At 41.9% G+C, this 17,709-nt stretch overlaps 1 protein-coding gene across 1 annotated transcript; it reads right to left on the bottom strand.

The window, feature by feature from the left end:
* Positions 1-2,784: 2,784 nt before the first annotated feature.
* On the bottom strand, positions 2,785-12,705 carry LOC135909861 (uncharacterized). Its single transcript, XM_070531518.1, has 9 exons — positions 12,681-12,705; positions 10,696-11,049; positions 9,716-9,883; positions 9,293-9,376; positions 8,359-8,505; positions 8,095-8,175; positions 4,921-5,077; positions 4,052-4,174; positions 2,785-2,893 (listed from the first exon to the last, which is right to left on the bottom strand). Exons 1-7 carry the CDS (start codon positions 12,703-12,705, stop codon positions 5,040-5,042), a joined length of 897 nt encoding a protein of 298 aa, XP_070387619.1. The 3' UTR covers positions 2,785-2,893; positions 4,052-4,174; positions 4,921-5,039.
* Between the last annotated feature and the right edge of the window lie 5,004 nt (positions 12,706-17,709).

Raw genomic sequence — 17,709 nt, forward strand, 5'->3', positions numbered from 1 at the left:
GGTATTTGAAAAAATGATTAATCGGCGACTCATCCATTTCCTTGAAATGAGCAAAATGCTTGATCCGTATCAGTGCGGCTTCCGAGAAGGGCGGTCCACAACCGATCATCTCGTACGTGTTGAAGGAAATATCCGGGACGCATTTATACATAAACAGTTCTTCCTATCGATATTTCTCGATATGGAAAAGGCGTATGACACGACGTGGCGTTACGGAATCTTAAGAGACCTGTCAGAAATGGGCATCCACGGTAATATGCTTAATATAATAAAAAGCTATTTGTCAAATCGTACCTTCCGGGTAAAAGTCGGCAATGCACTCTCACGGCCTTTTACGCAAGAAACGGGTGTACCCCAAGGAGGCGTTCTCAGCTGCACACTCTTTATCGTGAAGATGAACACGCTTCGTGCTTCATTACCACCCGCCATCTTTTACTCTGTCTACGTCGATGACATTCAAATAGCTTTCAAGTCCTGTAACCTCGCCGTCTGCGAGAGACAGGTACAGCATGGTTTGAACAAGGTGTCAGGGTGGGCAGAGAAAAATGGATTCAAAATCAATCCTCACAAGAGTTCTTGTGTTTTGTTTACAAGGAAGAGAGGCCTGGTTCCAGATCCCTGCTTAGAAGTGTGTGGACAACAGATACCTGTAAACAAAGAACACAAATTTCTAGGTGTCATACTTGACTACAGACTCACTTTCGTCCCCCACATTAAACATCTTAAAGAAAAGTGTCTAAAAACAATGAACATAATCAAACTTCTATCCCACACTACGTGGGGTAGTGACAGGAAGTGTTTATTGAAACTCTATAAAAGCCTCATTCGATCACGATTAGACTATGGTGCTGTGATTTATCACTCTGCCGCCCCGAGCGCACTAAAAATGCTAGACCCTGTCCACCATCTAGGAATCCGACTGGCCACAGGCGCTTTCAGAACAAGTCCCATACAAAGTTTATATGCAGAATCAAATGAGTGGTCACTTCATCTTCAGAGAACATACATGAGCCAAACATATTTTCTGAAAGTCCACTCAAATCCTCAACATCCCTGTTTTAATACCATTAATGACATGACATATGCTACACTCTTTCGCAATCGTCCTTCCGTAAGACAGCCTTTCTCGCTGCGTGTGAGGGAGCTTAGTGAAGAAATGCACGTTCCACTCCTCGAGCTTCCCCTAATGCATCCAGCCAAGCTACTGCCTCCGTGGGAGTGGCAGCTCATACAATGTGATATATCTTTCATGCAAGTTACAAAACACGCTCCAGAGATTGAAATCCTAATGCATTTCCGGGAACTCCAGCACAAATACTCCTACACGGAGTTCTACACAGACGCATCGAAGTCACACGACGGGGTGTCCTATGCAGCCGTCGGTCTATCCTTCTCGGAATCCGACGTACTGCATCCGGAAACTAGTATCTTTACGGCTGAGGCCTACGCACTGCTGTCGGCCGTAAAGCATATAAATAAATCACAACTCCAGAAATCAGTTATATATACGGACTCCCTCAGTGTTGTGAAGGCCTTGATGTCATTTTCTAAGCACAAAAACCCAGTCATCAACGAACTCTATTCCGTCCTATGTAAAACGTATATATGTAACCAGCATGTCATCATATGCTGGGTGCCCGGTCATAGGGCCATTGAAGGCAATGTTCTGGCGGACCAGATGGCCACATCAGTTGCATCGTATTCTGTAAATCCTACCGCAGCAGTCCCTGTCACAGATCTGAGGCCCTACTTGCGCAGAAAACTGCGGAACTACTGGCAACGCTCGTGGGACATGGAAACAAACAATAAACTGCATGTAATCAAGCCACAATTAGGTTTCTGGCCTCCCGTAACAAAATCCCGCCGGACAGATGTCCTATTCTGCCGTCTAAGAATAGGACACACTTTCGGCACACATAACTTTTTACTCACGGGAAACGAGCCTCCAACCTGTGGTAGATGCGGGGAGAGGCTGACCGTCCTCCACGTCTTACTGGAGTGTCGGAAAGCCGAATCTGAACGAAAGAAACATTTTCCCGTAGCATACCGCCAGCACATCCCCCTTCATCCACCCAGACAACGCAAAGACATCCTGAGGTTGTCCGCAGGATGTGGAATCGCGGATATTTGAACATCCTCAGGCCATCCTAAAATGTCCTCAACTGATCCTACTTGGATCCATTTGTCCGTCCAAAGAACATACTGTGAACATTCTTTGGACATAATGCCAGGATCATCTCTGGACCATTCCAGTTTTAAATAAGCCGTGAATGTGATTACATACTGGTGCTGTACAATGGAATTACATGTGTAAATGTCACTGCCGACCCAAATCCATTTCTTTCCCCAAATCGCATACTGTGAACATTCTTTTGACATTCTGCCAGGACCATCTCCGGACCACTAAGGCATGTTTCCAAGACGTGCTCACGTCCACTTCTAAAGAATCCATGAATGTGATTATATGGTGGTGTTGTACCATGGAATCATTCGTGTAAATATCACTGCTGACCTACTTTTTAAATATCTCATGTACACATCACAACGCAATGCGTAACATACTTCTTTTTGGAAAAAAAAAGGCTCGCAAAAGCCTAAATATAAAATTTATTATAAAAAACATGAATACATAAGGCATCACTCTTAATGGGCGAAAAAATTGTCTTGCTGCTACAGCAATGCAAAAATGAGTAATAAACTGTAACTGACTAAAAATGACTAGAAAATGAGGAATTAAAATACAATCTTTAAATATTAAAGAATGGAAAAGTAAAAATGAGTGTTATAATGACGAAATTATCATTAAAACAGCAAAATGTGGAAAAAAAGTCCTCCGTGCTGTGGTAGAAACATGCTGCACTTCAGTGAGGCCTGCGTTGTCACTCCAGCAGCTCTAGAAAAGACACACAATGAATCACAGATTCAGCGTCTCTGACTTACTTTTACAAGAGAAACAAGGGAAGCAAGTGAAAAGACATGCCAGTAACTTAACTTGGCAATTCAAGGTGTACTCTTCAATTAAAAGGGAGATTTCAGAAATTAACTCTCAATGAGGAGGAAGTAAAGGCATATACCTTCGTGAGAGAAGGTAAGGCGTGGAGATACAAAACACAAGAGAACCAGACAACACAAGTGCCGTTTGAGTTTTCTGGTTCTCTTCTTGTGTGTTCATGTCTATGCCTTACCTTCTGTCACAACGAACCCCTACCAAACTAACTAGTTCAACCTTCTGTAGTTCTAAGCATATACCATACTTATTCGATTATAAGGTGAGGGTGCAGTTGGGGCACCCAAGAAAAAAAAACTAGTATGAACAATAATATAAGGTGACATACAGTAGCCGACGAATTATTGAGACCCATCGGCATTCGCTAGAAATACCAAAAAGCACAGTGCCTCATCTTACTCCTGAGGTGTCGGCGGTGAAAGTTAGCAGAATAAACTGAATGACCAGTTGGGATTATATGCGGATGTTGCCTTATGGTGTGGTATCCTAGCAGTGTGGTGCGTGCTGCCACAGAAGCCACATTTGAAGGAGAAATTCACGTAAACCCACACTTCATCTTCATTATTAAATTTTATTTTCAAATACTAAGTATGGAATGTACGCACAGAATACCATACTGGCTCACCTGCCAAAGCTTATTAGTTGCTACACCTCTCGCTGATGTCTAAAATTAGGATCACCAGAGATGTGGCACCGCTACCGCCATATTGAATAAGTCACTTAATCTATCAGCGTCGCATATAAGGTAAGGGGTAACTTCTAGACAGGATTTCAGAAAAAATGCCCCGCCTTCTCCTCGAATAAGTACGGCAAGTGGACACTTCATGCAAACAGAAGAGTACCAGCATAAAAAAACCTGTAGCCTGGATGCTTATCCCACTAAATAATGTTAAACTGCCCAACATAATCATGTTTCAGATTGTATTTTTAAGCACTTATCAGGTCAGCTGCAGGAAAACCTTTGAATTATATTTAATAGTTAAATGTTATTAGGTGAAAACCTAAATTTAATAATTACGAGAACCTATCAGAAGAAATACTCACCTGTGACTTTTTCAGACTGTTTGTTATTCTTTCTAAGCTTCTCCCCAGCGTGTCTGAGCCACGTTTTTACAACGTCCTCAACTTCACTTCTTTTTACAGTTTCAAATGTGCACTTAACACTTTCTGCAACAATAAGGAGATGCTCTGTAGTTATCTTGACAGTCAGTCATGGCATAAAAAAGAGCAGGGTCGTAACAGAAAGGGTAACAAAAGACGAGTGGCTTGCAGTTTAGTTCACCCAATTTAATGCTGTATATTAGCTGTCAATAAAAAATATTCTAGAATATACATTTAATTCAGTTATGTTACTTATCTGGCCATGATGGGAGGCAAAGGTTTATGAGCAAGCCAGTGATGAAATATTTTATATAGCAAGAGCAAATAGTGTCGGCTTAATAGTGGAGAAAGATTCAAACTTCACAACTTGCATGTTTCAGACATGTGGCTAGAAACCACACATGGCCTTTGAAGGTGTTGTGCGCACCCAGTGTAGCCCTGCTGATTATATTATCAGCCAACAGGTAGCACTTGTTCAATTTATATTACGCATGATGCACCTATGTGGTACTTCACAGAAAGTGGCTCAATCGTACACATGCTCTCTTTAATGCGAGCTTATTTGGTATTCAGGCAATGTGCACACGCAGTTCTTGTCGAGACAAAATTAAAGAATGATTATAAGTCAATAGCAGAAGTACTCCTTAAAGGTGTAAGGCGTTGAAGGGCCTTAGAAAACTATCCTGGTGCACCACAGCAACCTGCTGATAGCTACATTATGTGTGTAGTTTAACGCTAGAAGTCCATTTCCCTGCAGGGTGAAGGGGAAGAAACTTGCCAAAAGCAGAAACAGGATACTGAAGTGTACTTACTATATATCAAGTCGCAGGTTGTCAACGACACGAACTTCTTTCCTTTTTGTCCGAGCCAACTATATTGAACAGCCACTTCCTGGGTCATCAGGGCTTCAAGAATGAGACGCGTAGACAAACTAACATTTCTTCCTCCTAAGGCAGCGAGTTCCCGTACCTGGAATTTACAAGGTTTTATACCATTACAGGAATACCAACATTTCAAAGAACACTAAGCAATTTTTTATAGCAGGTGAATTTTCAAGCCACCCACTGAGTGAAAGCGAGTTTCAGGCTGCAGTGCAAGGTTCAATAAAACAAGATTGCAGATTTTAAAGCATAAAGAATCCTAAACAAGATTTACATCTTATACCAAACATGCTACAAGTTTCTAGCATGGCACTATGTTTTCATCGGTGTTTTATACCTCAGAGGTCAGCGCTTAGTATCTCACAAAAAAGTTCAATGCAATTCCAAATGACAGGCAAAGTAGTAGTCTTGTTTTATTTCATTTATGCACTTAAGCACTACAATGGCACTGCAAAAACCTTTAACATCATTGCTATACCCTCTTCAGTCTGACTGTCCACACCCATGGACAACTTTCATCCTTCTCATAAATAAACCGGAAGTGATAGGCTAATATATTTGGTGTAATGGAAAACCGAGTGCAGGTGGCAGCATATGTCAAGCGTGTAATCCTTTTGTAGCAACCAGCTTTTCAGAAGATTGAAACTTTGTACATTAGGTACTGCTGTACCATCAATGACAAAAATTATGAATGTGCAGTACATGTTAAATGCCACTAGATATGTAGTCATGCAAATACATAGTGGCATGTAGAAGCTTTCTAGTGGTAATGCCACTAGAAAACTGTAGAAATGGGCTCATTGTCCACGCACACGAGTTGCTGATATGAGTGATTGCTCACACCATCTGTTCAAGGAAACAGCCATTTTCAGGTTTGCTAAAGACCAGTTGACATAAATACTGACTTTGAAAGGTACTGTGTTATGTTGGATCTGAGGAATATACAAGCACACTGTTCACAAAATTAGTCCCTTAAGATATGGCTATTATACATTACATTTCGTTTTTTCAAGTGCAAAAAGCCAGGTACATTTCACGCTTGTATATTTTCATTATTTATTCCCCGTGATGTTATGTAATATGTAACCCCCTATGTAATGCCTGTAAAAGGGCCTTTGGGTACATGAAGAAAAAAAAAACGTTTTTCTACCTGGAATTAAGAACTGCAGCGCACATAAAACCTTCTACATATATAAGCAAGGATACTTGCTTATTTCATACATAGAAACCTGGAAAAGTTTACCGTGAGATATGTCAGTCAACCTCACGCTTATCAAATTCGTGTATAACAATACTCCACTAAAAACACTTGCCAACTTTGACTTCATTGCATCACTTTCTGAGAGGCCTTGATCAAACAGTTCGAACTCCGTGATGTCACAAAATGGTTTTTCTAACAAATCTGCTTCAGGCTGCAGTTGTTGGTCACAAAGCTTTGCTTTTATTACGTCTAGTTGGCTTCCCAGGTGCTTGACTCTCAAGATTACCGTTTGTAGAAGCCGATGACCTGCTTAATGCCTGAAATTCACGAAGAAAATGTGTGAGGACACTCTGGTTGATCAGTTAATATTCATGCAGTTGTCAGGTTTCATTTGGTTTGTTTAGTGTGATGCAGTCCTTCATTGATAAACAAATAACTAGCTCGTAGCCAACTGTCAAAATCAGTTGACTGGTGTGGAACTTCAGCACAGTATAGTCACCCATCCTTCATTCTTGCCAAGCCCACAAGAGTGGTTGTTTTGCTCTTAAAAGAGCATCAATAAAAAATAGAATTTAATAAGCTTCTTTAGTGCCCCTTTGCTATATTGAGTTCATTGGTTGGGCTCTGGGAACCCAAAAACATTGCTCTGCCAAGCATTCTGTCCACTTTTAGTCAAAACCCGCACAGTGGTGGCACTACATCTATAAGCTATGCGAAAAACAGTGTCAAAAGGTAGCACAGGCAAGTTTTTTTCATAGGGAAATCCGATTAAATTTGCCAAACCATTTTCCTTACTGAAATGCAGCAAATATTTCAATCAGGAATTGCCGTGCTACCAATTATAATGGCAGCATGTGTAAAAGGAGGTGGTACTGTATTGTTTAAAGTGGCAGTGCCAACCATGTTTCGTGTTAACATCATGAAAAATGAGGAAAGGCTCTGATGTTACATCGGTGTCACACGGCCACTTTTTATTATGACTTGAGCCTGATCCTGATAGAAATTCTCAACCACAATTGACTCCCTCCTGCAATATTGCAGGAAGGAGCCAATCACAACAGCCAATCACAACCAAGAAATTCGGTAATGATGGAAAGTGTGCTGTGCAACACTACCATTACTGCACACAATGCAGTCCAAAACATTTCTGGTTATTGCACAGCTCCTCTGCCCAAAGTAAACCAAAAGGGAGCAAACTTCCTGCTTGGGCATCTGGTCTACATTGCGACTTTATCGCATCAAACAAAATATGTTGACATTCATACACTAGTCAATAAGGAGCAGTCAACAAGTTAACGGAGTACACAAATGGTGCTCTAGGCCATAGTAACATTAATCCGAGCCCCAAAGAGCAACTGGCTCCCTTAAGAGGAAGCTTAGCTCGAAGGGTCCTATCTAAATACCTGGGAAAGGAGAAATCGATTTTCTCGGAAACCACTGCACCAAATTTGACAAGGTTTGTTACATCGAAAAGAAAAAGGATCTAGTGACTGTTGCGAATTTTTATTTGTCGTCAATTTGTTAAATAAAAATTGGCAAAAAACGCAAATTCTCAGAAATGAAACTATGATGTTTTTTGTAACTCAGAAATAAAAAATGATATCACAGTTCTGTTTATTGAGCCTAATAGTCCATCTAAAGTGGACAAAATTTCTAAGCAACAAATTCATATATTTACACATGGAAAGCAATGATGAACATCTAGAAAAATCTATTGATGTAGCTCAAGTTTCCTTCAAGGTTGTGCAGGGCCTTCCTAGAGCATCTAGACCATGGTTTGCGTCACTGTCTTGCTTACAATTTGCTCCGTTCACTCTGAATGCATGACTCTAGACAACTTGGAAGATTACTCAATCCTCTAACACATGAAACCTCTGGCTTAATATGAATTCTTAAATGCTTACCATCATCTGAAATAGGTGCAACAGACTGACTTGAATGCCACTTCTCATTGTTGCACTGTGTATTTCCCATTTGGCTTGCTCCTTCGCACGACAAAAAAAGAAAAATACATAATCATGTTCACCAGCAGGCCTTTAAGGTGTGTTACTGCTGAGTAGTGCTTGTGAAAGGAAGCCAGTTGTGTTACAAGACAACGTTTTACACATTTTGGCTACAACTTCAAGAGGTTCTGTAAGAAAGAAAACAGACAATGCTAGATTACATACTTTTCATCAAAGAGTGAGCTGTGAACGATCTTTCAATGCCTGATGATTCTTGCATTGCATCTTGTTCACTTCCAGACTCAGCCTCACCCTCAGATTCTGAAGTCTCACTAGCACACATTTGTGCACATTGCACTGCGCCTTGATCACCTAAAAAAAGGAGAGGAAACAAACCGACTCATGTGAATGACTGACAAGCATCAAATAATGTAGCAAGCAAATCATAAGGAAAATCAGTAAAGATAACTTATTCGACCATCATCAAGAAAGTACACAAAGTACAAGAGCTTGTGTCTAAGACTAAAAAAATGTAACTGGGGTTTTGCATGCCACATCTGTGACGTGGTTTTGGAGCACACCGTAGCGAGGGATTCCAAGTTAATGTTGACAACATGGTGCTCTTATGATGCACCAGAAAGCCACCGAAGCCAGGGTGAAACCTGTGACCTCGTGCTGAGCAGCACAATGCTACAGCCACTGAGCTACCATGACGGGTTGTCTCTAACACTGACTGATAGGTTTTAGTGTTCTAAAGAAACTGGAAGTGCCAAAGCAAAGGGCTCTTGTAAACCAAAAAAAAGTCAGTGTCCAGAAATAAGACACTGGTTGGCAGTCCTCAGTCAATCTTGTCTCAATTTTACTTTGTACATCAAAATGCACGGCCGTTAAAATGCCATTAGAAACTGCTTTATGTTTCACTTTTGCAACAACAGCTTCAGGTACAAGCCATAGTGGAAACATGCCCTGTCAATTATTTATATGCTCCATCCTATGCTGACTGTTTTTCTATAACATGCTATGCTACCAGTAGATTTGTAAAGATTATTGTGCCATTGCCAGACATCATCTTGGAGCAGTTCCATCTCAATATTCAATTTTTCGCAATGACAGCATTCTTAACATGCATTCCTTATATTATCAAAAGGCACAGACTTACCGCAAACATTGGGATCATTAGCCCTAGATGTTGATGCATGTGATGACTGCTTGTGAATACGTCTCCCATCCCTCTTCTGTGCTTCTAAAATTGAAAAAACGACATTGAAAAGATTCGAGAAACAAGCTACAATTCCTTAGTGTACCAACCACATGCAATGTGATTTCAAAGCTCAGATGTCGCCAGTTTCTAGTGAAAGCAGAGAGCTTCATTTTACAGAGCTGTATAAAAATTTACAATGTAGAGGTGAATTTGCAAAATGGCAGGTCACTGCCCACCTGCCAGGGAAACCCACATGTGTTTTCTTTGAAGGTGCAGGCCTACTTAGCATATTAATGGGAAAAATTATGTGGCATAGAAAAATTAATACGAGGAATATAGTGAACAAAGCTTGCTAGTGTGAAAAAGAAATAGTAAACATACTTTTCATCATAGAGGGCGGTGGAAGTGGTAGTCGCTGCACACTTTCCGGACTTGAGCTAAGGGCTCTTCGTTGCTTTTTGCTTTTTCCCCGTCCCAGGTCCACTTCACTCCCCAAGTCTGACCCATCTTCAGCTTGCTTGAGCTTTTGTCGCACTGCATCATATGTTCCTACGGAAAGTGAAAAATAATAATGAGCATAAATTCAAGCATTGCCCCAATTCTTCAACTGAATGCAATTTTAGATAAGTTTTCTAATAATGTTACGAGATCTAGAGTTACCATGCAACCTTAAACAAATTGTTGCGCCAGTGCGTATATGAGCTTTCATTTCTGAATGAAAAAGTGATTGTCACCTAGTAAGCATCTAAAATCTACAGTTGTGCCACCAAAGAAGATCTTTCTAAAGTTACTTTTTAGTTCAGAGATGTGTGCACACATTGCAATTTCAAGTACATTGCCAAAATGAACATGATTACTATGTTATGAGACATGCTACAAAAGAATTAGAAGAGAAATATAAAACTTACTGAATGTGCCTATGGGCACACATGGCACGACTTGCCAGTTGGAGGATGGAGAGGCTCCACATTTGGCTAAATACGAAACATTCTTGGAATCCTGTGGCCACAAGCAGACATCGCCATGCAGCCACTTGGTATGTACAAGAGCCACAGAGTTGCCTTCCTCTGGAAACTTGACGACTGCACATTGATCACCTTAAAGAAAAACAATATACGTATTGTACAATTCTACATACAGGAGTTTCTTCATCATTTACATCTTCAGATGCACAAGAGGAAATACAACCAGCTTCTTTTTGAATGGAACTCGCATGCATTTTTCCAAGACCCATGTCAGAGGCCAACACCGCAGCAAGGAAGGCTTGGACACAATCAATATTCCCAGTGCTGATGAGGGACAGGGTGTCAAATATACGTCATCTTTCTTCAGGAACTTCCTTCCAATTATGTATGGCATACCTTGTGCATTATGGGCAAAGTTCTCCACCACAACTACACTTCCATCAAGGAGCTTGCAGCAGTTATTCCTCCTACTAGTGTCTAAGACAATTCCTTCCGGAAACGTCACTTTTTTGAACTGTGGCCCTTGGCAAAGAGGCACAAGAGGCCCATCTTGATGTTGTACAGTGAGCAGAGGGGAACTGCTTACAGTCATTTTTTTTCTGCACTGAAGCTTCTTTGTTTCAGCAATTCTGTTTGACAGTTGCTCCAGTGGGTGCTGCGGCTTTCTCAGAAGCTTCTTGATGGTGCCCATGTGGCTCTCAAATGGAAATGCACTCCACGAGTCCAGTGGCCCCAAATGTCTTACATCATCTGCAAGGTGGCATAGCCCATGTACATTATGGGATACACGGTGCTGCCCATATATTTCTGCAAAGCCTCTCACAAATAACTTCAAAAGCTCCTCAGCATAGTCAAGCTCGGCAGCTACTGCTCTTTGTGATGCAAGTATGGTTATTGCTACATGAAGAGACAGAAAGTTTTCATACATCCCTTGTGGCACTACAGAAAACAACACCAGTGGCCCACTATAGAACAAAAAAAAAAAACCCTGAATTCTGTTGCTTTCCAGCGATCTATGTCATGTAGACCTCTTGGACGTCGATTGAAGTCAGATGGTACAAAAAGAGAAAGCTCTGTTTGCTTGGCTGAAATGCGATTTTGTGCAGAAGCCCCTTGTCTAATCTGCTTGGGACCTCGAAACCACAACAGAAGCAGTTTTCGTATGACTCCTAGACACACAAGATGCATATAATCCAGTGGCACGTCTTTGACCAAGTCAAGTGGCAACTCCTCAAGAACTGTATTGCCAACATGGTGTTGCTCTTGAAATTGGCCTCGAAATGTGGTGTTAGTGCGCAGATTCCCACTTTTTGCCGGAAAGCACACTCTCCCTTCACTGTAGAGGCCTTTCACAGTGCATTTTGTACAGCTGTAGTACCCAGTGTGGTTTCTTACACTCAGGATAAATGCTCGTGCAGGTGCGTCGCAGATGATGGCATTTATTCTGATAGGTATAACCTGTGCACCAAAACAGATGCCAGATCTAATGATTTCCTTAAGTTCATCAACAAACTGACGGAGAAACTCATTTGCATCATCTGGTTTTTTTTCGCCAAAGAAGACACCCACAACAAAAGGGTAATGAGATTCGATTTTCTTTACATGACAAAGTATTGTCCAAAATTGTTTTCTCGAGCTCTTTGCCAGAGGGAGCCCATCAACGTGAAAATTGAGAGCAAGCTCCAGTGGTACATCCTTTGCTATATCTAGCAGTTCACGAAGAGGTTGCACGATACCAAAGTGGCAGTACCGCCCTCCAGCTATGTTGACTATGTTCAATGACTTTCTGGGCGTTTCTAGCAGCGTTCTTGCTGATCGTGGAAGACAAGAAAAACATTCATGACCACGCAAGATTCTCAAAAGGGCAGTAACTGAGCTGTGGGAACAGCCGTACTGAATGGCCCATGCATGTAATTGGTCGCTTAACGGCACGACATCGTCTACCTCAGGTTGATCTTCTTGATGCACATTCGTTTGCTTCATTTGCTCCTGTAGGCACTCCGAATCCGAACTACTGCTGCAGAACACGGCGTCGTGCTCGATGCTGGGCCGCTCACGTTGGTCGGATTCCGATGCAACATCGCTGAACAATGAGCTCCCACTAGCAGCGTCAAGTTGATTGCGCCAAGTGCTCTCTCCAGAGCCAGATGGGTGCACATTATTCTGCTCGCTATTAGTTCCAGTTTGCGATGGATTTAGGATCATAAAGAATTCATCTACTCTTCGGTTCCTCAAGCGGCGAAACCATCGGTCACTCGCCGACATGGTGCACAACGGTACAGTACTTGGCGCTAAGCGTGAACAAGTAGTCGTCTCTAGAATACCGCAACAAACTGCTCCACTTCAGGTTTTTATTTCACTAACAAATAAAATGCACTCACCTCCTTTTTCCGATTCCGAGGGCATGCCTCCGAGGAACAAAATACCACAACGGAGGTCGCTGCAAACTCTGCTGCGGTAAATACAGAAAACGCGCGAAACGCTGACGGCTGACTGGCCTTCTGCTTGGACGTGACTTGACTTTGTTGCATGCACAACGTTGCCAGCATTAGCCAATCTCAAAGGCCTTGTTTTTATGCGCAACAAGTGCCGGAACCCTCCGAGATTCCCTTTTGTTGAGAGCCTGCACTAGTCTGCGCCATGTGTACCGGTTCTTCGTGCAAACAAGCCACTGAAGCACAGCCTAGAAAAATATGAGAAAAAGGATGTTTGGGAGTGAAAAAACGTAAGGGAAACTCCCCTGAGAAATTATTGGACAGTAAGTAACCATTCTATGGTATATATAACTTTAAAAAAAAACAGCAGTTGGCAACCAACACACGTACGGCTCGCGCGGGGTTGTGTTACTCCGCCTGCCAATGTGACCTTTTCAAAATGGCGTCGTGCTTAATACCTCCAGAGCGTCTGCTGTTCTTGAAGAGGCTTTTCATCGGAGGAAGCGATAAGGTGTGCAACAGAAATGAACGAAGTATGTGAAGTCTGAGCATTTCAATCCTCAAAAGTCTGCGGAACAGTTCATTTTACTGCTGACCCCGTTTTACTCATGAGATTTCACTGCCGACTTAAACTTGACAATAAATAGTTGCTGCGAAGCATGCGTTTTATTTCAGCTCAATAAAAAATTTGGTTTTCACCATTCCACTATAGCATACGAGTGAAAACGCCCAAAATTACGCGCTTATAATTTAGTTTTTTTGATTACCATCTCATTTAGGTAACAGGGAAAGTTTGAAGTACGAACTATTTGCAGCCTCGTGGGGGAACAGTGGCTAGCGGTTATGAGGGCGTGGGATCAGTCTTTTTCTGGGGCGTCCAATCAAGCTTAATTGCAACCTACATTTTAGTATAAGTTTCAGCATTCTTGCCTTGGAAACTTGCATAGGTTTAAGCCTGCTGCAGCTAAACTGTGGGTTTTCGAGGTATTGCACTACCACCGAAATCGGCCACTCACCTCCGCTGCCTTGGTCGGCCTGGTATTGCGCTAACACCGGGTTCAGCCCACGTATGGCGCGTTACGTTACCCCATGTATTCCTACGGAGCGCGTAGATATGTGTTAAAGACGAACAGATAGGCAGATTTCGGGGGAAGCTTAGCCGAAGAATGCCTACAGCATCAAAAGAGGGGCGCAGTTCGCCATTTTCCACACAGCGGCTAAGCAGCAAGGGCGGGTGGATGTTCCACCTGCACCTGCCTAGCGCACGTCTAGAGGCTACAGACACCATCTATATCAGATATACCATTCTATATATATATATATATATATATATATATATATATATATATATATATATATATATATATATATATATATATATATATATATATATATATAATGAAAAGCCAACAAACACCGACACCAAGAACAACATATATATTATATTATATTATATATATTATTAATTAAAGATTTATTCAATTGCCTTATTCTTAATTCCAAGACAGATTTATGCCGGCATGCACATTTCATGGCATAGATACGATGGTTAGCATACATATCGTTCGTTGCCGCAGGCACGTGAACTACTGTCACTATCACTAATTGACAATGAATATGCTATATATATATAATTCATTCATAATTTTCTGGTTAATAATGTTGGCTATTTTAAGGACTTCCATAGGACGTCCTATCACGCACATTTTCGGGATAAAAATGTAGGCTCTTTTCAGGACTTCCAGAGGACGTCCTATCACGCACATTTTCGGGATAAAAATGTAGGCTCTTTTCGGGACTTCCTGAGGATGTTCTATAAGGTACATTTTCTGGAACAAGATACCAGGTCGTGCTAGGGATGTCCTCAGTTCGTCCGCTACGGGATGAGGACATTTTGACCATTTCAGGACATCCTGAGGATGTTTTGTGTTGTCTGGGCAGTAATGTTACTAGGCCCAGAACCTTTATTTGACACCAACGCAGTACTAAGCTTTCTGAAAGATGTTGTCTTGCATGTTTTTAGCCCCACATGTTCGTAGCGGGTCCTCTCTCCAGAGGATGCCGCTGCGATAATTATTCTGAATAGCACATGCCTCTAGGCCCTTATGGTTCAAGGGCTCTGGCGAGGCAGTAGTGCTGTAAGCAATTTAAAGTCTCGCATATTTTAAACATTGCATCATTCTTTTACGATGGATTTTAAAGTTCATAGTATTCGTCATCAGTCATCGCCATAATTTTATAGCACGTAGATTTTACGCACTTTACAGCGACTATTTTAGGCCACTTTACAGCCAAGTCACATCTTCCATAATACATCCTTAACACTACCACCAGTCATGGCGCTCTTTGGCCAAACCTGGCCCTTGCGCCACAAAACAACATACATAATCAATGTGTGCTCCATCTGGCAAATAGACATCTGCATATAAAGGCCATACATAAAAAGAGTTGCAGGAGCTGAACAGAGCTTCTGCTGTCTGCTGGATGATCTGCAAAGTAATGCACTGCAGGCCATCTGCTCCTGGAACTTGCCATTGATGACTAGATGTGCAGACATCCTTTGTTCCTTCATGTCAGACGAACCAGGCAAATGCAGGTGTGCAGTTTCAATTCTAACAGATTGAGCAACATAATATGCCATCTTTGTCTGAAATAAACATTTGAAATATGGTAGACAGCTGTACATGTAACGGCATATACTGCCAACACCTTTTACCTCACATTCCCCTCTCTCTCTGTTTCGTTCCATTGTCGTGGCAATGTTGCGATGTACATTGTTTTATATCTGTTATTTACTCAATTTAGCAAACGATAAGAGTGCTCTAGATAGGTCAACCAAGTGCATTGTAACACCACATGCAGCCTTAATTTTCAGAAAATTAAGTGTAAAGATTTACGGAACATAATTGTGAAGCATAATATCCTTGCATGATTTAGTTGTAGTACGTGCGTTAATCTCGTCACTTACTTAATGCAGTTTGTTTTGGAGTTCTGAATTATCCAGGACGTGTTGGTCGCAGAGCTGTACATTTTCATCCAGTCTTCCGCAGCTGCTCCATCCGTGATGTTTAGCCGGATGACTTTTACGCTTGGCGAAGATGCCGCGGTGTCGTGCACACAGTCTGTCGCGTTAAACATCAAAGAAGTCGCATCGGTAGAAGCTGCCGCAGACGCGTCGGTTTCTGTGCAATCCATGATATATTCCGCGTCCTGTGAGTGCCCTGCACTGCTGACATCGAATGCTTCCGCTGAAGCAGCAGATTCAAAGGCATGCGCGTTATCCTCGTGCTGCATGGTGCGTACGCTGTCGGAAACCGCAGAGCGTATGCAATTGCCGCCAGTTGTGTAAAGTTTCAGTTTCGTTTTCATTTGTGATTTTATTGAGCGATTCAATTTCGGTTTTCGCAATTTTACGTTGAATTGGGGAACAGAAGTGTTTTTCTCGCGTTTTTACTGCCCTCAATAATTTTTTGTAGATGTTAATTGCCATGTTAGAGCTTGGAACGTTCTAATACCAGAAATATTAGAGGGCGATATTCTCAATGGCTGCTGTCGATGAGATGATGAAGACATGAGAGCTTCGGTGTTAACTGTGTGTGCGTACTGTTCCGCCGGAGCAGTGGCGCAAGTATTATATTGCGCGACGAGTCTGGATATTCGAGCCCCTTGTACATGAGGTGTGGTGCAGTTCCGTGCATTTCGTTGCGGCCAAAAAAATAAATTTGTTTTTTGGCGATATGAACGCTCATTAAGCGCTTTGTACTTTGATTTTATAGGAGAGCTGCAAATGCGACAAGGAGTGCATGAAGGCGTTTTATGTAAGCGTTGTACGCACGATTTCCCGTTGTCCTGAAAGAACTAAATGTCGTACAGAGTCTAAATTCAGAGGGAACCAGCAACATATAATTGTTGATATGCGAGGACGAAATTCCTTGCCCTTTTAATTAAAGCTTTGAGAGTAAATCAGAAAGCTGGCTTTAATTCTCTCTCTTTAAATGTGCTGTACGAAGCGTGTACATATCACCTACGTCTTGCTGGGAAAAGTAAATACAGCACCGACCTCTAATGCGGGGTGAATAAGGGACACACCACGAGTGATTTGTATGCGAAGGTTAACACATACATGTTTTAATTAGCGGCGGTGTAGAAAAAGAAAAGGGAGGGGGGGGATTGTTGAGATAGGTGCTCGAAAGCGTTACAAGTGATTCCACGCATGTTTTGTCGGTGTACTCGATGAACTAAATGATGCCGCATTAAAGAAATTGTGACGAAATGTGGGCATGTGCATAGTGGCATAGTTTAAAATGCGCGAGGGAGTCAATCCGATAAGAACCGAAGCGTACCATGTGTAAAACAATTGTGAAAACTACAGCTGCATTCTGATGTTATGCAGCTTTGTCCGATGTCGAGATAATGGTCTTACGAATGTAGCACCCATCGCCCTTCTGCACATTTGTTCTGGCTTCGACGCACTATCATCGAGGTTAATAAAACTACGCGCAACGAGCGCGTCGCCCTGGTTCCGGTTTCGGTTTTTCGCTGCCGTTTGTGGTGATAAATCTTTTGTAAATCGTGCTTTTTGTTGGTGATTCTCTTGACAAAGGACGAAAAAGAAAACTGGAAATTAAAATAAGCAATAGGTAAAGCACTTTAGACGAAAAACTGTTTCAAAATTCTTTTTAACATCCTAGAGCTCTAAGCGCCACCTGTTTCCGGTAGTCAAAATGTGTCATGGCGGCTTCCTGTCAATTGGATGTGAGCTAATAATGTGTGCGTAGCATGGGAGCTTCAATGGTACATTTAAGCTTTCTTGGTTATCCCAAGCTGTTCCTTATCCTTCCGCGTAATAACTCTTTCTTGTACCCAATAGAATACCGAATAGGAATCGTACAGAAGCTCAGAGGCTGCACATGTCATTCTCATAGACAGGTAAGGTAGCTAGCTGTTCGCGACCACTTTCAGCTCATCTGGGGCG

Source organism: Dermacentor albipictus, chromosome 1 (assembly GCF_038994185.2).
Source record: "Dermacentor albipictus isolate Rhodes 1998 colony chromosome 1, USDA_Dalb.pri_finalv2, whole genome shotgun sequence".
In the NCBI taxonomy this organism is placed as follows: Eukaryota; Metazoa; Arthropoda; class Arachnida; order Ixodida; family Ixodidae; genus Dermacentor; species Dermacentor albipictus.

What these genes read in the sequence shown, in the direction of transcription:
- LOC135909861 (XM_070531518.1), bottom strand. Translation starts at nt 12,705, where the DNA reads ATGCCCTCGGAATCGGAAAAAGGAG. An exon ending in TAATGATCCCAATGTTTGCG is followed by an intron (nt 8,506 to 9,292) that starts GTAAGTCTGTGC and finishes TCCTTTTTTTAG; the next exon opens with GTGATCAAGGCGCAGTGCAA. An exon ending in TGCACCTATTTCAGATGATG is followed by an intron (nt 5,078 to 8,094) that starts GTAAGCATTTAA and finishes TGTAAATTCCAG; the next exon opens with GTACGGGAACTCGCTGCCTT.